The following is a 25,990-nucleotide window of genomic DNA, read 5'->3' on the forward strand; positions in this document are numbered from 1 at the left end:
TGTCCTCTCTCTCTAGAACTTTCAGTAGCAGAGGCCTTTCAACGCTTGCACTGAGCTGTCTGCAGCGTCTGCACTTGAGCAGAACGAGGACATCCGCCACGTGCCACCGCTGTGCCAGGCCCTGTGCTAAGTATGGGACCCGGGTCATCTCATCCCTTTCCTGTGGCCACCCCCGGAGCCAGGTGTGACTTGTACGTCACAGGAGGACAATGACGCTCAGAAGTCAAATAAACCAGGTCCCATAAACCAATCAACACCTGGCTGGAACTCACACACACCTGTCCAGTCCTAGAAGTCACACCATACCGTCAGTCAGGATGATCCCTCAGCCAACTGTTAGGAAATGTTTTAAAATTCAGTTATTACTGATCATCTGACCGAATTATTGGCTCACTCTCTACATCCTGTCTGAAGTAACTACAGAAGTTTTACAAAAGCTATTGGCCACTTCCAATTAGAGAAAAGGACCCTGGTTGGCAGGCTGTGCTCTGGGCCACTTTTACTTTCTGGGTCCTGGGTATCAGCAGCCAGACCACAAGGGAGACAGGGCAAGAAAGGGTATGAGGCTGGACTGTTCTGTGTTCATGGCAAACCCCAGCAGCAGGGCTCCGCCTGCCAGCCTCAGCGAGGCCCCGTCCTTCTCCAAGCCCCTCCCAGCGCAAACCCCAATCCTCTTTCCTGGACACCCTACCGCTGGCTGGAACGCAGCCGGGCCACGGAAGGAGGAACGAAGGCTCAGGCGGCACACGTGTGCTTTCAGCGCCACCACACAACAGCGGCCACAACAGCCGCGCTGTCCCTCTAATGATGACTGCGGTGCCAGACCCCGGGCCTCCCAAGGCCCCCCCAAGTGCTGTGCTGGCAGGGGGCGGGCCTGCAGGGAGGCTGCGCGCTGACCCCGAGTGCCTGGATGGGGGTGGGGGTGGGGGCGCGGGGGGCCGCGGGGGGCTGTCCTCGGTAACTGGGTCCTGCGGAGCACGTGCAGGCGCCTGTGTGGGGCGCTGCTGCCCCACAGCTGGGACGGCTCCTCCTCCTCCACCTGGGGCCCGGCACCCAGGGACCCCAAGCAGAGTGAAGCGCTCAGCTCTGCCCACAGCGGCTCCTCTGGGAGAGATGAGCCCTGCTTAACAAGGCACAGGGGACGCTGGTCACCAGGGAAAGGCAGCTCACAGCAACACTGTTGCATCGGCTCCCAGAGCCAGGAAAAATGAAGGCAGGGAGCAAGAAACCGCGAAGCAGCAGGAGCCGGGGTGAAAGAAGCTTCCTTTGGAACCTGCCCAGTTCTCCAGAGCTGCCCCTGCAGGGGGAGAGGGTGCCGGGCCAGGGACGAAGCTCCGGCTCCCGGCCCACTGCCCGCCCCTCTGCCCGCCCCTCTGCCAGGCCCTCTGCCCGCCCCTCTGCCCGGCCCTCTGCCCGCCCCTCTGCCCGGCCCTCTGCCCGCCCCTCTGCTCTCACCTCTTTGGGTCTTGCTGATCCTGCTTGTTTCCCCATCCCGTTCCGTCCTTGGGTACTATAACGATGTTGGGGTCGTTTCCTTTGTTTTCAGACTTCAAGCTTGGCAGGTTTGCAGGCGGTGGCATACGCCGGGCTGTGGCAACTTTCCCGAGACTCTGTAAGCCATGTCTAGGAATAACTGCGTGGAGGGAGAGGTGGAAAGAGATGTTGCACAGAAAGTCATGGAAGGAAAGACGCCGGGTTCATTCAGCTGCTCTTCCAAACTCTAGGGGATAATGACAGAGGCAACCAAACAAAAAACAAGGGGCAGACCCGCCAAGGAAACACACAAAAAGTGCTTGGAAGTCACTTGCAGTCAGTCCTTTTACAAGCTCCTCACGGAGGACTGCAGAGACACAGGAGCCGCTGAAGGCTGTGCGGAGGCTTCCAGCTCACTCGTGGGCATAAGGCTCAGGGCGTTTAGGACGTGGGGGAGGGGCCAGGCCTAGAAACCTCCATCCCACAGAATGACTAGCCCTGTGCAGAGGGGAGACTGCTCCGGCCTCGTTACAGCAGGACTGAAGGGACAGCCTCGCCGAGACCCAAGCCAAGCCTGAGCAGGGCCCCCGGCATTCGTAAAATCCTCAAAGGGTGTGGACAGAATCAGTAGGAACTTTCCCCACCAAGCTCCGGAATATCAGAACCATGAGACCCAAAGGGGTAACTCTAATGCAAATTAAATTCCATTCTACCCATCGGGCTCAAAGTATCCATGGCTTCAATAAGATAAGACAGATGAGGAAATAATCCTAGTACAGCAGAGTCAGGATATTCCAGGCTCTGAAATCAGACATCAAATAGGAGCAGAGGGTGACGTGTTTCCCCTGAACTCCAGGATGACCACCACGTGCCCAGAAGACTGGTCTGCATGGACCATTCCTGTCTGACCAGACTGGGGACTCTAGGTTTTCCTGATCCATGACCTGGAGCTTCTCACTTAAGGGAAAGCATAAGGAACTGGCCTCCAACCCCCTCTTACCTGAGGATCTGATCGAGTCTACTGATTTTCCTTTATACTTATCAAACAGGCTGAGAGTCGAATACTTGCTTTTCCCATCCTTGCCCTTGGTTATTTGCCCCAAACGATCGGACATTGCGATGAAATGTCATCTAGTAAGGAAATTTTTCTCGGCACCGCTCCCGATCTGCCTTTGAAGTGGGGGAAGAAAAAAACAAAAAGAGTGTTAATCCACCAGAAGCTCTGATCCAGTGGACGGAATCCTTTAGGGATCATGGATCTCCTTGAAGATCTGAAGAAAGCTTTGGACTCTGTCCCTAGAAAGATGCCCTTAGCACGCACAGGCGGTCTTGCTCGCGTCTAAAGAGCAACGCTAAGAACTCTCCCTGCCTGAACATCAGCTGACTCTACCAGTCACCAACCACACTGAGATGTAAACTGCTATACACTGAGTCCTCTCCCGGAGTCAAGAAAAGCTCCTCAAGGTGGAAAAACAAATGCTCGTCCCTTGTAACACATCCACGTAACATCGAAAATAAGGTCGTCCTTATGGAAGTCTACTGTCCATTTCAAGGATGAGCAAACCCAAACCAAAGGGAAGCACACAGTCAGGAAATCACCCAGGAACAGCCGGGTGCAGGTACCTTTCAAACTAGAGAACCAGCACCCAGAGGGAAACACCTGCTCGGGCAACGAGAGCAGGGCTCTCTGAGGTGTAGACGGGGCAAACAGAGAGCAGGCCTCCCGGGGCACAGCCCACGCGGCTTCACCGTCCACTCCTGCCCTCCACTCGGAGAACATCTTGAAAAACCGACCGAGGAAGAAGCTTCTCCCCTCTGCCGCCTTCTCCCTTTCTACAGGCGCCTCAGGAGCACTTTCCTCATTCACTTCCTCGCTCATCCACTTCAATACTCCCCGAGGCCACGTGCCAGCTCCAGTGCCTTTTATTCCACCCTCACCCTCGGCCTCGCTGGTTCTAAACTTGACCGTGGAAAATTAAAACTTGTACAACTGACCATTACCTCCCATTAGAATTAATGTATGGAAAAGAGAGCTGAAGCATCAATTTGGGCATGTCGGTAAAATGACAAGACGGAGGTAACTGTGAAAACAGCCATGACTCATAACAGGCACTTTGGTGTAGCTGCAGCAGGAAGGTCTGTCATTTCATCCTATTCTGAAGCCACGCCGGCCAAAAGAGCACATCCAGTGAGCTGGGTACATCCATCCTTTCATTCATTTCACATGAAACCTGATACTCAAGACCCGCTCGTCACTGTCTCAGGTACAGGAATAGACACGCACGCAATCTGTATCCGGAAACACTCATGCACCTCAATGGATGCCTAGGGGTGAGCGTCGTGAGCTGCGTACGATGGGCAGGGGTCACCTACCAGGTGCAGCTACAGCCAGCCAAGGGAGAGGCTCACGTGCAGCACCCAGTCCCCAGGAGGCGAAGCACGCTGCAGCGTCCAGGAGACAGGGCTCCGTGAAGAAACCAACCAGCAGGAATGCTCAGGTGCTCACCAAGCTCACACGTCAGAGCGTGCAACGCCAGCCACCCTCCCCAGTGCCTGCCCCACGTACCAGGAGCAAGGGACAGTGACGACAGGCAGGGAGACCAGCCACAAGGGTCCAAATTCGGGTTTTGATGCCAAGGGTTCCAGGACACACCCCTTTATCTTTAAATCTCCCTCCCCGAAGCTGGATCCAGTGAGTTTCTGCCAAAGTCAGAACTAGTAATAACCTCCCCCGGCTGCTTCCCCCAGACTAGGCTGTAAGCCCCTCCTCCAGGAAAGGGACTGGATCGTGTTTGTGTCAGACCAGTAATTAATAGGCTTTCAAATGGAAAACAACCTGAAATTCTCCATTAAGACAAGATGAGATCTAATTTTTAGACGCTTGTCATATCAAACCAACAGAAAAGATCACTGGGGTAGGAACATGAATCCCTCCCAACACACAGGCGCACGCACACATTCCACTATCAACAAAAGCCCTTGAGACTGCCACCAAGGTGACAGCCACACGTGGCCCCAGCCTGCACAGCTCAGTCTAAAACAGGGGTTGGCAAACACTAGTCAGGGCCCCAGCCAATGGCCTGTTTTGTAAGGCCCTCAAGCTAAAAATTATTTCTTTTTTTACAGTTTTCATACTTGTTTTAAAGAAACGAAAAATATGCAACAGGACAAGCGGCCTGCAAACTTTGCTGACTCTGGGTCTAAAAGGAAAAGGTTTAAACAAGCACTTTTGAAGGTCTCCAGGTGGAAAATCTATGGGTAGCCTGAGAGGGCAGCCCTGAAGAGGCCCTACAGCTCCAGCGGGGGTCCAAGGAGGGGCCCCGGCAGAGGCATGGAGTCTTTTATTCATCCGTAGGAGACCATTCCATGGGCTATAACTGGGATACTGAGGGACTCCTGGCACTCTCTACAAACTCGTGTGACCTGCTGAATAACAAAAACATTGATGTCCCAATTCCCAGAACCCGTGAATATGTCCCCTTCTCAGGCAAAGGTGTGATTAAATTCAGGATACTGAGCTGGGGGGTTATCCTGGATTATCTGGGTGGGCTCAAGGTGGTGGACAAGGGTCCTTACAGGAGGGAGGCAGGAGGGTCAGACTCCAAGCGGCTGACGACAGGAGCACAGGCTGGAGGGGTGCTCTTGAAAGTTGGAAGAGGGCCCCGAGCAGAGGGATGCAGGCCGCCTGGAGAAGCTGGAAAAGGCCAGGGAACGGATTCTCCCCCAGAGCCTCCCCCAGAAGGAGCACGGCCCAGCCGACACCGCGATTTCAGCCCAGCAAGATTCATTTCAGACTTCTGACCTCCAGAACTCGGAGAGAACACATCTGTGCTGTTTTCAGCCACTAGATTTGTGGTAATTTGTCACAGCGACAACAGGAAAACTATTACAATCGTTTATTCAACACGCTTTTACTAGGCAGGCACTGCCATGTGCCCAAGCCCTGAGCTGGGACTGGGATACAGCAGAGAATAAAATGGACACAAGCTCCACCCCCACGTCCAGCCTACAGAGATGACGGGACTCACCCACGGTCACACAGCCGATTAATAAGAAGCATGTTCCAGAATCTCTCACTGCAGCACAATGATGGAAAATGCTAACTCACAGCTACATCTCTGCTGTCCCTGACCACAACTTTCACCTGACCACTGAACCTACAAACACCTCTGAACAAAGCCAGTGATGCCCCCTTCCCAGCCACACAACTTGCAGGACTACAGATGCCGCATCATTCATTTAAATCCAGATAACTAGTTCTTTACTAAATTAAAAACCAAACCAACAAAGAGAAATAAAAATTATTCACCAGACATTCTGGGCCATCAAATTGCTACATTAAATCTTAACATGCTTGATTTTTTTTTTAAATTTATTTATTGTATTTATTTATTTTTGGCTGCGTTGGGTCTCTGCTGCTACACGCGGGCTTTCTCTAGTTGCAGCGAGCAGGGGCTACTCTTCGTTGCGGTGCGCGGGCTTCTCACTGCGGTGGCTTCTTTTGTTGCAGAGCACGGGCTCTAGGTGCATGGGCTTCAGTAGTTGTGGCACGTGGGCTCGTAGTTGTGGCTCACGGGCTCCAGAGTGCAGGCTCAGTAGTTGTGGCACACGGGCTTAGTTGCTCTGTGGCATGTGGGATCTTCCCGGACCAGGGCTCGAACCCATGTCCCCTGCACTGGCAGGCGGATTCTTAACCACTGAGCCACCAGGGAAGCCCAACATGCTTGATTTATAAAAATCAAATGTCCTATAATTCTGAAACTTGACCAGAAAAATTCTTGTTTCTATAGATACTACTAAAAAGTCTTCTTAAAATCTGTTAATCCATGGGAATGTAAATTGGTGTAGCCACTATGGAAGACTGTTATCGAGTTTCCTCAAAAATTAAGAACAGAACTACCATATGAGCTGGCAATCCCACTTCTGGAAATTTATGCAAAGAATATGAAAATACTAATTTGAAGAGCTACATGCACCCCTATGTTCATCACAGCATTATTTACAATAGCCTAAATGGATGAATGAATAAAGAAGATGTGGTATATACACACAACGGAATACTATTCAGCCATAAAAAAGATGAAACTTTGCCATTTGCGACAACATGGATGAACCTTGAAGGTATTATGCTAAGTGAAATAAGTCAGACGTAGAAAGACAAATACTGTATGATTTCAACTCATACGTGGAATATAAAAAACCAAACCAACAAACAAAAAAATAAACGAACAGACCAAAGCAAACAAAAACACACAGATACAGAGAACAGAGCAGTGGTTAGAAAGGAAGGGGTGGGGAGAGGGCAAAATGGGCAAAGGGGACCAACGTATGGTAACAGACAGAGACTAAATTTTTGGTGGTTGAGCACACACTGGGGCATACAGAAGTAGAAATATAAGGTTGTACACATGAAACATATAATGTTATAAACCAATGTTACCTCAATAAAAAATAAATCTTAAAAAAAAAGCCTATCAGTCCAAATTTCTGCCAGTTCACTGATACAAACCGATCTTTCTCTGATTCTGTACTTCCTGGGCCCATGGGCAGAGGTTAGAGTAGACACAGAGAGCTCTCAGTGGGTCTTCCTGGTGACACCACGCTTCTCCGAACTCACCAGTCCCCACACTCACCCTCAGGGAGCACTAGGAGACCAGAGCCTGACCGCACCCCTGCTTCCGGCATCCCAGAAAAAAATAAAGAAAAACTCTGGCCAAGGGGAACTAAGAGGTATTAGTTGGTCAACACCTGTTGCTTGAACTATGTCCTCTAAATAAATTCAGCCATTCAGCAAACACTAATTGAGCACCTACTACGTTTAGGGAATATGCTTTCTATTCCTTTTGACAAGAGCCCCTCGGTGAAGCCAAAACAGGGAACACACTGGACTAACGTCTGCAACTAAACCCATACATGCACTTTTTGGAGGGACCCTTCTCCCACTTTTTAACCAAGTTTTGCACTTGCTGGGCACACTACTGGCCTCTCTACACCTCAGTTTCCCCACCTACAGAACTGAGGGGCCAAGACAAGATTTCACAAATGCCGGAGGGTTCTAAAATCAAACATGTCAATGTTAATAACCCACAGCCATGGAACTACACGATTTATTGTCAAAGCAGCCATGTCTCACCACACATTGGGACTGGATTCTGTATTTCTATAGAAATCTGGGGTGCTAACAGGCAATGCTACTGAGAGCCACCATTGCTACGGAGACAACACCTGTGGGGAGGGGGCCTGATACTTGTTCACCATAAGGCTCCACAGTCAGACTGCACAGATGGACATCCTCCAGCCCCAATTCTCTCTTAGAGCAGGGTGGGCAAATTACAGTCAGCCTAAAGAATGTGCAAGAGGCCACACATGTTCCACAAAGCAACAACTGTTTACTACCTGGCCCTTTACAAAGCAAGATTACAGAAACCAGCCTCTCAGGGCATGCAAGGGTTCATTTATTAAGCCAAATTTCACTGGACACAAATCCAAAATACAAATAAAAACACTCTGGTTTCCCCAACGGTATGCAGGTATGTATCTCCTCCAGCGAATCGGTGTCAAGTGTGGGGCCCAGCTCTGCCCCACACCCATCTGGCTACTCTGCTTGCTCCTCGCTTTTCACAAACATCACCAGCTTACAAATATCTGCTGCGTTTCTAACCGTCAAAACACACACACACACACACACACACACACATGCACACGCACACTCCACTAGCCTGTCAGATAACAGAGAGACTTGCAGACAAACATGTGGGTGTGACTCATGAAGCTGGGGAGGCGAGGGAACACGCTTCTGGGTGGGTCAGAGGCGTGTCCATTCCGCCCTGCCTCGTGCCTGGATCCGGACAAACCGGCTGAGACACCGGGTTCTGCAGGCAGCACAGACCAAGCCTGGAGCACAGCCACGGCTTTCACGCTGCTTGCTCTTCCTTTTCTAGGCAACAGAATTCATTTCTGTTTTGTTTTTTTTTTTCCCTAAACAAGATCTAATTTGGAACCTCAGTATTACATATAAAACAGCTACAAGCCGAGGGAGTGCCGTCCGCCTGTCCTGCCCCCACTGCTGGAAGCCTGCCTTCCCACGCAGCCCCCTGAGGCCCCGCCTGGGCCCCGAGGCATGTGAAAATGGCTCACCTAAAAGAAACAGAGGAAAGAAGGACCCAAAATCCGTGTGAAGACAGCTTTGGGGAACGAAGAAAAGGACTTTTTAACACAATTCCAGGTCTGCCCATTTTGGCAAGTTACCTAAAGAAGTGCTGAGAGGCCCAGGCTCTGCTGCAGCAATACAACCATTAAGATTCACCAACAAAGGCAACTTAGTCACCAGGCCCCAAGCCTACAGACGGTAGGCCCAGCTGTCCAGCAGGTCACCAGACGCCTGCACTCGGTCCAGCAGAGGGAGGCCCTCCCGCCCTCCAGCTTATCAAAAGCCATTTCCGAGTAACAGGATTCACTTCACTCCCACTTGGGTACCAGCCAGCGGCAGCCAGCCGCCCGCCCAGCCGGGGCCTCCCCGGGGAAGCGGTCCAGGCATCCTGCTGACACTCACTGCCCTCCACCCTCGAGAAGACACTACTGTCATCCGCCTGCTTTACAGACGAGGACACTAGGGTGAGGTCAGGGCAGAGGAGTCCCTGCCCAGGGTCACAGGCGGGAGCCCGGGCAGGGACACCAGGCCACAGAGGGGCCCTGACGCCAGGTTGCTGAGGCTCCGTCTATGGGGGGGGCGAGTGCACTGGTTCTGACACGGGGCAGCGCCAGCTCAAGGCTGCCTTCTGGGCGACTGCACGGATGACCGGACCGGACAAGCCGTTCAAAGATGAACGCTTTATACACGCCAGTGCTGCCCCCAGCCAGATTCACACCGGGGCAAACCCAGGCTTTCCACAGGTCTCCCTGAGTCCGGTAACATTCGGTCACGTCACCTGCTTTCCTAAGCAGTCCTCAATCCTCAGGACACCTGGAGCCATCACCACCGACAATGAAGGACCCAATGCGAGCTCCAGCCCGGACCCCACCTGCTCAGAGGGGAGGTGGTCGGTCACCGGGGAAGACCCACGAGCCATAGAAACAGCACGTTCAGCCTAAGTGCCACCAGCTCGAGACACAAGCAGAAGCCCCCGACCGGGGTGGGGGAAAAGGAAAGCATAATCCAACAGGAGGGGAAGCTGAGAGCAGCCCGGATAAACAGGTCAGGAAGCAAGCACGTGGGTCAGTAAAGGACCTGGTCGTCAGACAGTATGCTTGTCCGGTCTCAGTCAGAACATAAAGAACCATCCCCCACAAAATCCGGGTACAAGATGAATAAACAATTCCATCCTTCTCCAACACGTCAATGTCTGCCAAAAAAAAAAAAAACTTGAACATGGGGGAGGCGCCACATCACCTGGTTCAAGTTATCAGATGTGTGCTGCCCGCTCTGTGTAGCAGACACAGGGCTACTAGCTGCCAGGGGTGTGGAGGCAACGAGACCCCAGCCCGCCCTCCAGAGCAGGCTCCAGGCGGCAGCATCTCCATCACCGCCACTCAACCGCCCAGCGCTGCTGCAACCACAGACAACATAAACAAAGCAGCAGAGCTGGGTTCCGATAAAACTTTATTTACAACAACAGGAGGGGGGGCTGGATTTGGAGCTGCAGTTGGCTGACTCCTAGTCTAAAGGGAGAATCAGATGTGGAAAGGAATACATCACAGTAAAATGCATTCAACAAAAAGGGGTTCACGTATCCCCCAGGACTACGCCCCAGGACGAGGTAGGAGTGGGGGGCGGGGATGGGGAATCCCACCTGGGTTTGCAGGGAAGCTTCTGCTCCCTCACTCAGCAACAGCATGACCAGCTCCATACCTCCAGCTTCCAGGGGCTCCCTACAGGGCCCCAGTCAGAAAACCAGGGCGGCCCGCCAGAAGCACAGGGCCCCGCACCTCTCCAGCCCCTAGGAGGCAGGAGCTAGCCCACCTGCAAAGCTGGAGCCTGGCTGGGCCCAGGCATCCCACCTGCAGGAGCCCAGGCAGGTGAGGTTTCTGTGGGACAGGCCAGCACAAACCTCTCCAAGAACAAGCTGCCTGCAAATAAAGGCCTGAGGGACCAACAAAGGGCTGGGGTTAAAGGAGATTCGAGCCACCACCCGAAGAGGTCCACACCCCTGAGGGAACAGCACACCTTAGGAAGCTACAGCAATTAAAAATAAGGACGAAGGCCTGAGCTGCAGGGACCAAAGCACTTCCCCGTCCCCAGCTCTCCCGCACACTTGAGGGGCTGCAAGCCCCATCCCTGCGTCCCTGAGCCCCAGAGTCAGCGCTCCCCATCCTGCCCTGAACCCTCCGCCAGAGCCAAACCAGGTCACAAGCACCTGCTCAGACACCTCCAGCCTCACCCCACTGCTCCGGGGTCAAATCCAAACCCTCTAGGCCAGGGGTCCCCAACCCCCGGGCCGTGGACCGGTACCAGACCGCACAGCAGGAGGCGAGCGAAGCTTCATCTGCCACGCCCCCAGCGCTGGCATCACTACCTGAGCCATCCCCCCCACTCCACCACCCCAGACCCCGTCCGTGGGAAAACTGTCTTCCGTGAAACCGGTCCCTGGTGCCAGAAAGGTTGCGGACCGCTGCTCTAAGCCAACACACGGCCCCAAACCACCACCCAGTCTCATCCCACCCCATCCCCTGCCACTTTCATCTCTCCAAAACAGGGGTTTGCATCTTGCCTCCACACTCGCCTGTTTCCCTGTTGACTTAACGGAGATGAATATACTGTTACCCACCTCACAGGTCTGACATCAGGAATAAATGAAAGAACGAACACAACACGTGACCCAGTTCTCGCTCGCCCTTAGAAGGCTCTCGACCGCAGGCAGCTACTACCCTGGCTCTGCCCGACCGTCAGCCCTGCAACACTACTTCCCCCTTCCAGACTCCTATGCAACCAGCGAAGCCTCCAACTTCCCACCTACCTCTGGGCTCCCGGGGCTCCAGGGACCTGACCCCACTTGGCTGTCTCACAGCTTAAGGGCCCTGATGCAGAGAGCAGACCTTCAAAACCACGACTGAAAATTCACGGGTGTTTAGGATCTGCTTGTGGACCCCTTTAATTAATTCTCAGGAGACAGAGATGCACGCTAATGCTCAGAAAACCCTCGAGATCAACACTCCACTGCGACCACGTTTTAAACAGCACTCAACTGCCCCAGTCTCAAGGTTTCCCATTTGAGGGCAACAAGCAGGGATATGCAACGCAACCACACGCTGGGGTTAGGACTGACTGCCTGATGGAGGTGGATAATCCCGGTCCTGCTCATTTGTTCACCCATAACATTTTTAGAACAAAAGGAATATACACTTGATATAGAAGAACTGTAACGCCTTCAAAAACTAAGAAGTGATCACCCGTCAGCCAGCGCCCAGTTACATTGCTGGCTGTCTCTTCACCAGCACAAGTCACTTAAATTCAGGGGCCACCATGCTGCAATGCTAATTATCCTGCCTCCTGCTACTCTGTTCTACTGTGGTTTTGTTTCCTATTTCGAGTTCAGCAATGAAGGTCATAAAACACTATATAAATTCTAAACAGATTTGCTTTGTTTAAAAAAATTTTGAAACTGATTTTAAGGAAAGCTTGGAGAGTACTGCAGACAGGGCAAGCACAAGCACATGGAGGATGCCGTCCCAGCCAGCGGGGGACTTTGTTTACACCCAAAACCTGTCCCTAGGAATGACGTCACCTGTAGCAGCTAGAATCTGGGCGCTAGAAGAGGGAGGACTACTTGGCAGGAAGTGCTTTTCTTTAGCCCAGGAGAAAGCATTCCTTCCACCTTCCCAAACCCCAGGTCCTCACAGATTCATTCACTGCTGAAAAAACACAGGAGGGTAGAGAGAGAGAGACTGATTCCACCATCCACCAAGTAACAGCCACTGCAGCCTACATGAACTCCCCGGCACAAGCCCTCCCCACAAGGACAAATTCCCTCCTCCAGGCAGTAGCTCTCTCTCCACACACACTGCCAGGACGGAAAGAGCCTGTGAGTCCAAATGCCACAGTGGGGACAGAAGCTCTACTTTGGAAGGCTGTTGCGGGAACTGGAGGTAACGGCCCCAAGGTGTGACGAGAACTCGGTGGCACAGACAAGGCATCCGTCAAACAGGCCCTGTCATCCCCCCCCACCCCGCCCCGCTACACTCTCTGCACCTTCAGGCTCCCTCCCTTCTCAAGAAAGCAGGGCCAGAGAGCTCACTCTCTGAAAGGAGGTAGTGACCAATGACCAGACATCCCAACCCACCCTTCCTTCAGGGCCTCACAATACTCTGCAGCCTCTACAGCAAACAGTAGCTCTGGATGTTCTGACACAAAAAGACAACCACCACTGATCACGTGGCAGCCAAGTGGTATAACCGACAAACACACACACAATTACGCAAACACATATGTACATAAATGTGACTGTGTACTTATCTATATGTGCACACACCCCCCAGAAATGACCCTAATTCAGTTCCACTTGATTCACAGAAACTATCTAGAAAACAGGGATGTTCTGTTTAAACATGGCAGAAGGACCACAGGCATTTATAGCTCACCTTTCCAAAACCCTCTAAAATGACAACAAAGAGACCCCAAAGACAGGGACGATTTTGGCAGAGAACAGACGTTAAGTAGTAATAGATTTAGGAGATTATACATCCTAGGAACTGAGGACCCCAGAGAGCTGGGAAGGTCCTAAGAGTAGCGGGTGCCCTGTAAGACTGCGGGGGGGACGGGAGGGGGGGTAAAGCTGGGAGCACTTGCAGAAAGGCTGCATGTGCAAGAGCCAGCCTCCACATCGCCTCCCTGCCCGCCCCCCCCACCGGATAAATTAAACAAGAGAAGTCTAGACTTGAGAACAGCAGGGTCAAAGGGGGTGGGGGTGAGGAAAGGAGCTAAAAAAAGAAGCTAAGTACAAACCTGAGGAGCAAACCAGAGGGGCCTGAGGCTCCCTCTGCTCTTGGCCTCACAGGAGAGTGGTAGACAAACCAATTACCTCCCTCCCTCCACACCCTTGGCAAAGAGGGAGTCTTCTCTTGAAAACCTACAGAGCAGACCTTGGGGCTGGAGAATAAAAGGTTGGCTTCTCACCCATCCACCCCACTCCCAAGAGCCCCCTCTGACTCACCCACCCAGTTTCCAATCAGCTGTGTCTGAGACCTCAACTAAAAGACAGAAACCAAATAAACAAACTAAAGAACCTGGAGGGGGGCTTCCCCGGCGGCGCACGGGTTAAGAATCTGCCTGCCAATGCAGGGGACACGGGTTCGAGCACTGGCCCGGGAAGATCCCACACACCGCGGAGCAGCTAAGCCCGTGCGCCACAACTACTGAGCCTGTGCTCTAGAGCCCGCGAGCCACAACTACTGAGCCCACGCGCCTAGAGTCCGTGCTCCGCAACAAGAGAAGCCACCGCAACGAGAAGCCCGCGCACCGCAACAAAGGGCAGCCCCCGCTCGCCGCAACTAGAGAAAGCCCGCGTGCAGCAACAAAGTCCCAACGCAGCCAAAAATTAATTAATTAATTAATTAATTTTTTAAAAAAAAATTTAACTTCAACTTCAATAGAAGAAATGCAAGATAAAGTCAAGGATCTCTCAGAAAAATTAACAAGGAGATGAATTAGATTAATCCAGGAATCCACATCTAACTAGGATTTCTAGAAACACAGAGGCAAAAGGAGGGAAATTATCAAATAAAAATTACAAGAGAAATTCCCAGAGCTGAAGTACCCAAGGCTGCAAGGGCCCGCCGAGTGCTCAGAGTAAGGCATGTAAAAGGAACACAAGGTACAACATGAAACTTCAGTGCTCCAGGGATAAAGACAAGAACCCAAAAGCTGCTGAAAGCCAACCTTCCCTCCACTCCAAAAAAAAGGTCCCAGGGAGGAACAAGGGGAACAGCAATGAGTCCTCAGGAGCCATTGTGACTCTCACCAGCATCATCCCCGCCTCCCCCCGCCCCCCCCCCCCGAAAACAATTTTCACTCGAAAATCCAGTACCCAGCTGACCAAGTCAAGTGCAGGGATAGAAAAAGACTTTTTCAGATGCACACAAGGACTCAAAACATTTATTTACCTTCTCAGAAAGTTGCAGAGAAAGATACTCTAATGAACAAGAGAGAAAACCAAGACAGAGGTAAATGCTGCAGTAGCCATTCCTGCCTGCCTTTCTGGAAGCTAGTTCTCCGTTCTTCCTTTCCAGAGGAAGTGACCTAGTCCTTTCCCCGGCAGACAGCAGCTGGGAGGCTGACCCACGCCCAGCTTGGGGGAGGGGCATGCCTGTCCAAGGGAGAAACCCACCCCCCCTTGCCAGTGACTCACCCAGACAAATAAGATACCTGGTTCCTTAGGGACAACACCTCACACAGGACCAACCAATCCAGAACCTGCCCACCTCTAGAGTTCTACTTACTTGAACCAATAAATTTCCTTATTCTTTAACACAGCTTAAGACAGTTGTTATTTGATGCTCACATTCCCCAACTGATATACACACATATAGAATCAAAGAAACAAGAGATCCAACACAGAGGGACAACACCAGAGTGACAACCACAGAAAGCCCAAGATGGCAGCTGCACTACAGCAAGACAGGAACGGTCCTGATGAGAGCAGGACAGAGGGTTCCAAGGGATAAACGGAACAGATTATCTAATGTATCTGGGCAATTATAAAACAGTATTTGTTGCATTTTATGGAAGCATTTGTAAAAAGTAGAAGATATAAGGTTTAAGATAGTTCAATTTGTCAATCTTTTCTATTTTGGTAGTGCCTTCTGTATCCTATTTAAAGAATTTTGTGCTCTCCAAGATCGTACTCTCCTGTTTTCTTCTAGAAGCTCTGTTTTCTCTTTCATGTTTAGCTCTATAATCTACCTAAAACTGACTCTGGATACGATTTGAGGTAGAAAATTCTTCCCCCTCAACCCCCATACAGAGAATCCAATTTTCCCAGTACCTTTTTTTGAAACGGCCACCTTTTCCACCTGTCATGTGGCACCTTTGTCATAAATTAAGTGACTACTTATGTGCAGTCTGTTTCAAGATCTCTGTTCTATCAGTCTATTTGTCTATCCTTTTGCCAACATTGTGCTGCCTTACTTACGGTAGCTTTTACAAAGTCCTGACATCTAGTAATATGTCCTTTCAGCTTTGTTCTTCAAGGATGCTTTGACTATTCTTGGCCCTTTGCATTTTCATATACATTTCAGAATCAGTTTGTCAATTTCTGAACAACCAACAAGGAAAGAAAAGCCTGCTGGGATTTTGGTTGGAATTACATGGAATCTTGAGATCAGTGTGGGGAGAACTGACATCTTTACAACGCCAAGTGCAAGTGAGTGTGGGGAGGGAGGACACGGCTCCTGCACTGCTGGTGGGCGTGCCAACTGGTACCATCTCTGGACAACAGGCAGCCATCCACTAAAGCCAAACATATGCCTCCCCTGTGACCTGGCAATTCCATTCCTAGATATGAACCCAACAGAACACATACACATACGTGTTGAAAGACATGTGTGGGAATGTTAATGGCAGCAGTATTCAGAATAGCTCAAAATGGTAACAAGCTAAAAGTCTATCATGGCTAGAATGAATAAATATTATATTCACATAACAGAATACTACTTAACAATGAGAAGGAACAGACAGATGGTAACTAGGCTTATCGTGGTGATCATTTCGAAATGCACAGAAATACTGAATCACTGTACTGTGTACCAAGAACTAATACAGAGTTGTAGGTCAATTATACTCCAAAAACAAAGTAATTATGTAACTAAGTAACTAACTAACTCATAGAAAAAGAGATCAGATGTGTGGTTACCAGAGGTGGAGGGAAGGGGAAGGGGAATTGGATGAAGGTGGTCAAAAGGTACAAACTTCCAGTTATAAGATAAATAAGTACCAGAGATGTGACGTGCAACATGGAAATATAATTAACACACTGTATGTTATATATGAAAGCTGTTAGAGAGGAAATCTGAAGAGTTCTCATCACTAGGAAAAAATTTTTTTTCTATTCCTTTAATTTTGTATCCATATAGTCAATAAAATGATATTCACTAAAAAAAAAAAAAATGATATTCACTAAACTTACTGTGGTAATTATTTCATAATGTATGTAAGTCAAATCATTATCCTGTACAGCTTGTCAACTGCATCTCAATAAAACTGGAAAAAAAAAATAAATGAGAAGAAATAAACGCCACACAACTACATGGGTGAAACTCACAAGTATATAACACTGAACGAAAGAAGCCAGACACAAAAGAAGTAAGAAGCAGAACAAAGACATGGGTCGGGAGACAATCCATAATGAAAATATAACTAGCATGAACCTGTATTTGCAGAGCAATTTTAAAATGAAAAAAAAAAAACATTTTAAGTGGAAAACACAGCAATCGCTACACATTGATAGATCAAAGCCCACTCAAAACAGTAACAGAGACAGTAATAGATGATCTGATCAAGGTAGATCAGCAAACATGTTCAAAAAGTGACTACAAATGAGACTTTAAGGAAAACCCCAAATTCTGAAAAGCAAAAATCTCTGACCACAGTGCAACAGAATAAGATATAATGAAAGCAGAAGAAAAAATAACCCTATCAGTTGGAAAACTTAAACCTCTGTCTTAAAAAACTTTTGACTCAAAGGGGAATTCAAAACCATAGCTGCAGAATACCTAGAAAATAACACAGATGGAGAAAAGAACACTACACACCGAACTTTTGAAACAGAGACAAATTTGTTCTCAGAGGAAATTTAATCATCTAAAAACTTAAAATTCCTAACAGAAAAGAATGAAATTAAGCATCTGATATGAGGAGTCAGAAAAAAGGACACAACTGAACACGAAGGAAAGCAGAAACAATTCACAAAGAAAAAAGCCAAAAGTAATTTAATGAATACATCTGAATAAAGCTGAATTTTAAAACAGCAGTTCTCTGAAACAAGAAAAAAATAGATAAACCACAATGAGACAGGTATTTGTACCCTCAATTTACAGACAAGACACCAAGGCTCAGTGAGGTTAAATGACTGGCCCAAGGTCACTATCTTCAAGTTAGGGCATAGCAAAGCCTGAACTTGAACCCAGGTCAGTCTGACATCCAGGCACTGCTCCAGAAGTGTTGGCACTCAGTGGGCACTAGAGAAACACCTGCTACCGCGATTATGAGGTCCATGATAGCCACCAAGGGGCCCTGAGGCCCAGAATAAAATATCCACAGTACGCCCAGGCTCTGGGTGTACCCTTGGGCTGTGGTGAATGTGCAGGGCAAGTCTAGCCCAGGGTGCACCGCATCAGGTAGGAACTCTACTCTCAACACAGGGTCCGGTGGGCCCAGGGTGTACGCAGGCTCCGGGCTCCTCACCCACACGGGTCTGTCTTGAGTCTCCCCAAGCACAGCACTTGCCCGATGGTTCCAGTGACCAACGTCATCACTAGTGACCAACTTAAACTGCTACGGCGCCTTCCTTCATGAGCAGTGGGGTCAGTCCCTACCCACCTAGCTCACAGGCACACAGGCTTGAGCTGAAGCCTGAGAGGACTCCCGCTAGAAATCTATTTGCAGTCTGCAAAGAGCTACTGGACTATCTCACCTTTTGAATATGCAGTTAACTTCGCAAGTAGAAAAAAATTTTAACTAAAAAACTCAAAAAGGCAATTTCAGCATACAGCCAGGGATGGACAGCTGGACAGACGTGCCACACACAGGCCTCCCTGCCCAGGGTCAAACTTTACCAAGGACGTGGCAAATCAAAGAAACACATGACACACAGCTCTACTTCCGTTTTTCCCTCCTTTTCCACCTCCAAATAATGGTGAATTAGCAAGTGAGAAGCACTCTGCAAATGCCATCAAAATCTATGCTCTATATTGTAAAATCTGATTTAGGAGAGAACAGAAATTGGAGACAGGATTTGTATTGGATTATTCCTTCTAACCAGATCAACAAAGCAGTTTCCGAGGACCACTGACACATAAACAGACAGGACTGAATTGGTTGGATTCCTGTGAACCATCAGGGTCCCAGCACCAGAAGCCAAGGCACTCGGGGTGGGTCTGAGTAAAACAAGGAGCCGGGAGGAAGCTCTTGCCAGGAAAAAGCCAATAATGCACCAGCCCCTGGGCCTGGCCCACAGGCATGTCTCTTTCTTTAAATTTATGAGTTACCTCTGTAATTAGTTATCTCTGTAAGTAATAAGTGTTTCTAATACACATTCACTGTAACAAATTCAAATGATATTAAAATATGCAAAAATAGTCAATCCAACTCAAAAGGTAACCAATGTTAACTTGGTGGATAGCCTCCACGCCTTTTTTCTCAGCCCACATAAAACTGTCAGCAATTTGTGGTCTTCAATTTTTATTCTACAAATGTGGGTTGTTGCTACATTATGCTGCAACTTGCTTTCTTTTATTAATACACTGTGGTCATCTTTTCAAGAAAACACATACCAATCTGAGACTCTTTAATGCCTTCCTAGTATTTCACTGCATAGTTGTACCACATTTTATTTACCCATGTTCTACAGACAGACGTGTAAATCATCTCCAACCGTGTACTGTGACAGACAATGCTGCAACCCAAGTCCCGGTACGTGTAACTTTACGCTTGGGCCAATACTCGTGTACCACCTGACATTTCTACGAAGCATATTTTTAGTTTGTGCCCAGAGAACCGAAGGGCAGGCAGAAAGGTAAGGAAGAGATGAGAACTGCGAGCCTGCCCTGAGAAACCAGCAGTGCTCAGACCCCGACCTCTAACCAGGCACCCACCACAGGAGGCAGATGCCCTCCAGGAGCGAAAGCCCACAGGGGAGCAGGACCCAGTTCACTCAAACAACAGGACCCTGGCGCCTTCCAGGAGCCCTCCTCCACCTGCGGCCTCCCACCTTCAGCCTGCACGAGGCAGAAGAGGTGCCCCAAAGGAGACTTCTTATCAACAAACCATTCCGCCTAGATGGTAATGCCTCCCGCTAATCCGAGTGAGGAAGTACTCCATCAGGCTGGGGGAATAGCGATTACAGCTGTGCAGAGCATCCTGCCAACAACCGCCGGGGTGGCTGTCCTCACTGTCGGCCCCACTTAGATGGGGAGACGGAGGCTGAGAGGTGAAGTACCAGGCCGAGGTGTCGCCCTGCGCCCTTTCCACTCTTATCACGCCATCTCAGAGCTGAGCCACGTGCAGGAGGTTGTCTGCTGACACAGAGATGGTTCTTCAACAACTAACCACCGCCCCCCCCAAGCCACCTTCTCTTTGAAGAAAATAAAACCAAATATTTATTTTCTTCAGAAAATATACTGAAGGCAAGGGGGCTAAAAGGGCTGGGTTGGTTTAAATGATCTCCAACAAGCCCAAAGGACTACAGCCCCGGAACCCATATGCTATTTATTCTCCAAGCCTCAGACTCTAGAGGAAACCCAGGATGGTGATAGTCCCTGGGCCACCAATCAGGCAAGAGCAGGTCTGAAGTTATGAAAAAGAAGAACCCAAAAATAAGGGCCAAGTGTTGCCCAGGGGCTTTCAGAGGGATGCCAACCCGTCACTTCAGCAAAAGAAAAGAGGAACAAGTGCCTCCACCTAAATACCCCAACTTTACTCGTAGGAACATGTGCCTCCACCTAAGTACACCAACTTTACTCATAGGAACATGTGCCTCCACCTAAGTACACCAACTTTACTCATAGGAACATGTGCCTCCACCTAAGTACACCAACTTTACTCATTGGTTATTTACGATAAACGGCATTACAAGACCTTCCCCATCCTGATAGAACTCTGTTCCCACAGCCCCCAGTCCCGCCCCACTCCATCATCTCTCCCCAGTCCCTGATCTATCACAGACTCTGCTGCCCCTTCCCCTAACAAGTCCACATCACAGAGCACACGGCCCAGCCTGCCCCCGTACCCCAAACTCCCACATCAAAACCTCATCACATTGCCTTAAGATCCCTGGAGGGCAGCACTAGGTTAAAGCTACTCTCTGCCGCCGCTAGTATGACCAACACAGCGTTAGGATTCACCCAGGTGGACAAAGAATTACCATGGCCCTTTCTTTTTTCCTTAAGAAGACAGGAAAGGACTGAAGTGACAATGCTGGGGAACCACAAATGAAATGTCTTAAGTACACCTATAAACATTCATATCTCCTGTTTTCCGGTGGTCACTTCAGGGATGAAACTCACACGTTCAGTCAAAACATTCCAGTCACTGGAAAACGAAACTGTTTTCAAGACAGCACTCATCATCTCTCCATCTGAAGGATAGCGGCAAGAAGGAATGACTCTTACTTTCTACTTTGTGTACTTCTGGCGTGTTTGGGTTTTTTGTAACAAGCCTGTACTGTTACTGTTACACTGTTTTAAGATCTAGGTAAACTGAGCAACATAGTAGCAACATTATCGTGTTTCCGAGCTGACGACCTGCCATCATCACAGCAACACTGAGAGGCAGGCTCCAGCCCCACCCGGCAGATACAGAAACAGAGGCTCAAAGGGATAAAGGAGGCCTGTTCAAGGTCCAGGAAGGTGTAAACAGCAGAAATGAACACTCCTGTCTGCCTGATGCCATGAACTGTAACAAACCTTATCTTCATTCCTCTCAAGACATTTACCTAAAACTCTCCAAGAACAGAACCAACTCAGGGAAGGGCAGCAGCCAGTGATCAAATGCTCCTGCTGGGGGTATTTACCTTAGAGAGAGGTGGACGGCAGAAAGAGCCCCGATGCCCCCGCCCCAAGGGGAGGCCCTTGGTAAGGTGTCTGAGCTCCTGGAGGTGAGGGCAGGGGCTGTTTGACTTGGGTCTAAATCTTCAGCATGTAGCACAGGGCTTAGCACACAATTAGAAATGCCGGCGTCTAGTAAACAAAAGAGCCCCAAGTGTATAAGCCTGCCTACTCCAACCCCCCAGGCCCTCAGCTAGTGCTGAATCCAGGAACCATTAATAGCTACTGTTTACTGAGAGCCTGCTCGCCTTGTGCCAGGCACCTTAGAGACACTTCAGCGTAGGACCCACTGAATCCTCCCCCAACTCTAGGAGGCAGGTGTTACTACGATATTTTGCAGAGAAAGAGAACAGAGACTCCAAAAGATTAAATAATCTTAATCACCCAGCTTGCAAGTGGAAGAACCTGGATCTGAAGGCAGCTGACCCTCAAAGGCAAGGGCTACTCTCCCTCAGGAAAGGAGCAGAGGAGGGGGGCGAGGCATCCCCACCTCTCCCCGCGATTTCAGCCCGCAAGGGCCAGCGCTGCCAATCGGCACCTCCCCGGGGCACTCACCTCACCAGAGCCCCCAGCCTGATGAAATACCACCCAGGCGTTTCCAGGGGCTTCACTTCCGCAGTCACTTCGTCCACTAGGTGTGATTTCCTAGAATAACCAGGCCGGGAAAGTCGGGGCCGGGGCCGGAGGCCAAGTGGTTGAGTTGAGAACTGAACACAACAGGGCACAGGCCTCCAGATAAATTCCACAGTAAGATGCATTAACAACAACAAGACCACCAAGGGCTGTAATGCCAGCCTCAGAAATCTCCAGAAGGGCTATGTGAGAACTCCAAACGGAGGAGGTCTCTGAATTCTCTCTGCCAGGCTCTCTGGTGCCAAGTACCATCATTTTAGTTGATAAGGAAAATCAAACTAAGATCTGGCTACCTGTGCCCCTCCCCACAACCCCCCGCCGGTTCCCCCACTGGCCTTACCTAACGAGATGCCCAGGGCCACTTCCGCACTGGGAGTCCACAGCAAACGCCACTTCTGATACACGTGTCCACACCCATCACAGCCTGAGATCCTACACCGACTACAGGAAGCCTGAAACAGTCACTGCTTCTAATTTGGGAAATGTGCATGCCCAAAATGACCCCAAAAAGCTGTTCATTTAGGAAAGCCCACAGTTCAGAAACACCCGCTCTCATATACTATTGTATATAAACTGGCACAAAGTTTTTTGAAAAGGAGTTTAACAGAATTCTTACCAAAATGCTATTCAACAGGAAGAGTCCACACTACGGGAACACGCTCTCACATGCTATTATATACAAATTACATGTTTTTGAAGAGAAACTGACTGAATTTTACCAAAATTGTGTAATACCCCAAAATTAGAAACAGCCCAACTGTCCACCAATAGGAAACGGGATAAATCAAGTATATCCACAGACTATTCTCCGCAGTTGCTAAAATATGTGATGTAATCCATCTATAAAGGCCCTCGAGGAGCACACCAAGACATTAAGTGAAAAGGGCAACCTGCTTTAAGAAGAATATACATATATATGGATGGATAATGTGAATAATTTTTTTTTCTATTAGGAATCACAAAAAACTTCAAATAATGGTTTCCTTTCAGAGAGATTGGAGAGGAACCCTTACGCTTTTCAATACAGATTGAATTTTTCTAACTACTTTTTAAAAAAAGTCAACTGGGAATATCTGGGCCAAGGGATTAAGAACTATTTTTGTTTTCCTCTTCCATACACTTGCATATTTTTAAAAAACCTCCTAAGTATTATTTTTAAAACATTAACAGTATGATAGATCTGTCTATGTTAGTATGGAAAAATGCTCATGACAAGTTTAAAAATGAAGAAAGACTAGTATGATCCCACTTTTGCTCTTTAAAAAACCTGCCTACAAAGGGCCACAGTCACGTGAAGGATAAACACACCAAAGCGTAAATAGTGGCTACCGCCTGGGAAGACAGAAGGAAGAGCTTTCATTTTTCTATGTACCCTTGCTTTTTCTTTTCTTTTTATTTTCCAGTAAGTATACTTTTGTAATTAATTTTGTATCAGAAAGAATTCCACTTTATGCTTCAGGGCAACGTTCCACTCTCCCCGACTATTTCTGAACACTCAGTCCATTCAGTCCCATTGACAGGTCGGCCCTCCCAGACTGGCCTGCATGTTCTGCACGGCCTGGAACAGAGCAGTTCTCTAAGCTCTGAACTGGATGTAAACAACACCTGCCGAAAAAAGCTCTAAAGACACAAAGGAACCATGGAAAGAGCGCAGGAGATGACCTCCTTTTTCCAGTTGGTCCTGCAGTGAGATTCACCCCCCATTTCACACGGAGATGAGCTCAAAGCAGGCTGGGAGAATCAACTCAATGCCTGGAGGTGAAGTCCTACCTGCCTCCTGGGTGGCCCCGGCCCCCGCCCCACCAGAGCACTCCCACCACGCCCACAGTCAAAGGGCCTGGGGCTCTGGAAAGCAAGCTGGCCCACCAGCTTTCTTCTGTGGCCCGTGCATTTCTGATTTCAACTTGGAAACGCATTTTTAATACTCCAGGGCTCGCTTACTATTTGCGAGAGGTGCTTGCTTCAAGTCTGCTACGTTCTCCAGAAGGCCTTCCCTGACCACTGGAACCCAGGCTGAGCTGGGCTCGACTTCTCGGTGGGCTCCCACCAGGCCCCCTTAAGTAGCCCCATCGCTCATCCTACACGTGCTGATGGAGTGCCCTCTGTGTGAGATGCAGAGCACAGGGAGAAACGGAAGCGAAAGAATCTGCTTCATGTGACACTCATTCACTCCACCGGGGCAGAGGGACAATTCAATAAATTAAAAAAAAAAATCTATTTCCAAGTTGTCGCCCATCGATAGATGAATGGATAAACAAAATGTGGAGTGTGTGTGTGTAACAAAATATTATTCAGCCTTAAAAAGGAATGGAATCCAGACACATGCCACAACAACAGATAGATGAACTTGAAAAATTATGCTAGGTAAAAGAAGCCATTCACCAAAGGACAGAGACTGGATAATTCCACTTATCTGAGGGACCCAGACTAATCGAACTCCTAGGGACAGGAAGTGAAATGACACCTGCCAGGGCCGAGGGCAAGGGGAATGGGGGCGGGGGGGGGCGTTTAATAGGTGCAGGGTTTCAATTTACTGAGATGATAAAGTTCTGGAGAGGGACAGTGGTTGCACAACACTGTGAATGTACTTAATGCCACTGGACTGTACACTTAAAAATGGTTAAAATGATAAATTTTATGTTATGTGTATTTTACCACAATAAAATAATTGTTTAAAAAAACTGTAAAGTTGTGGAAAGAGTTGTAAAGAAAAGCAAGAGGGGGGACTTCCCTGGTGGTCCAGTGGTTAAGACTCCACGCTCCCAATACTGGGGGCCCAGGTTCGATCCCTGGTCAGGGAACTAGATTCCACACGCCGCAAGTAAGAGTTCGCATGCCGCAACTAAAGATCCTACACGCGGCAACTAAGACCCAGCGCAGCCAAATAAATAAATAAATATTTTTAAAAAGAAAAAAAAAGAAAAGCAACAGGGCTAGGAAAGATGATGCAACAGGCGGGTGATGATGGAGTTGGGTTGAGGAGCTCCCGAAGGCCTCTGTAAGCAGGTGCTTGCCTCCCCCCACTGGACCATCAGCTCCTGAGGAACACAAGTGGGGCATCCACATCTGCGTCCCCAGAACAATAAACATTTAAGTCAAGACACTTGTCCAGACTCATACCAGGAAATGGAGTAAGACCCCAAGCCCCACCCATCAAAAGGCTTTGCCAGGACTGAGACACCCAGAACTCAGTGGTCCACGAAGGAGGCTGCCTTGTGCCCAAGGCTGAAGATGGAGTGACCAAGGAGGAAACTGGTGCTGCTCCAGAGAGAGCCAAAGCAGGAGCCTGCACACCCCCCGACCGGGAAATTCCACTTGCGGGAAATAATCAGCAATGTGAACCCAAGGTTTACACGCAAGGATGCTCCCTAAAGTTACGTTTATAATAACAAAAAATGGGTAACAACCACCTCAATGTCTAATAACAGAGGAGTAAGCAGATCATGGCATCTCCATATAATAGCAATTACGCAATTATTAAAAACTCACATTTTCAGTAACTTAGAGAAACATACTATAACGTTAAGAGGAAGAACTATGATCCGTGAATAGTGTATATAGTATGTTTTTCTAATATTGAAAAAAAAACATAAAATCAAAGGAAAGAAATAAACCAGTCTTAATGTAGGTATCTCTGGATGGTGAGGTTACAGGTGATTTTTGTTTTTATTTTTGTCTTTATACTTTTCAGTATTTTGCAAATTTTTTTCAGTGAACATGTTCCTTTTATGAATGGGGAAAAACGCACTTAAAGGGCCTCGCACCATGCCTGGCCGATATTCGGCAGTGACTTCTAAAAGCAATACATACTGCTTCTGCACCACCCCAAGGAGGAAAAGGCTGGTAGTTTTCTTGAAAGGAGGAAGAAAGGATACAGAGCAGAGCTACAAAACCAGCTGTAGAGGTGAGAGCGGAAAGAAGTCATCCGAAAAACAATGTGAAGGACCAGGACAGCAACTTTAGACTGCACTTTGCCCACAGACACGTCCTGCTGCATGCACAAGCTTTACAAGCCAACCACGCTGCTGGCACCTTACAGAGCAACCCAGCCCTCAGCTCAGGCCACACGGGGGGGGAAAAAAAAAAAAAAAAAATCAACAAGTACAGTTAAGAACAAACTCGACCAAGACTT

At 49.0% G+C, this 25,990-nt stretch overlaps 1 protein-coding gene across 20 annotated transcripts in view; it reads right to left on the reverse strand.

Annotated features, from left to right (window-relative positions):
* The window catches only part of PRRC2B (proline rich coiled-coil 2B), an 87,726-nt gene that overhangs the window by 57,564 nt on the left and 4,172 nt on the right, over positions 1 to 25,990 (reverse strand). For 19 of the 20 annotated variants that reach the window (XM_082468084.1, XM_082468083.1, XM_082468082.1 and 16 more), the window contains exons 2-3: positions 2,474 to 2,643; positions 1,456 to 1,633 (exon numbers count right to left, since the gene is read on the reverse strand). In XM_082468084.1, the coding sequence (XP_082324210.1) occupies positions 1,456 to 1,633; positions 2,474 to 2,588 (293 nt within the window). In that variant the 5' untranslated portion in view covers positions 2,589 to 2,643. The remainder of the gene's footprint in view (positions 1 to 1,455; positions 1,634 to 2,473; positions 2,644 to 25,990) is intronic. The other variant, XM_082468078.1, reaches the window with a different exon arrangement.

Source organism: Balaenoptera physalus (assembly GCF_965194825.1).
Source record: "Balaenoptera physalus genome assembly, chromosome: 7".
Lineage (NCBI taxonomy): Eukaryota > Metazoa > Chordata > Mammalia > Artiodactyla > Balaenopteridae > Balaenoptera > Balaenoptera physalus.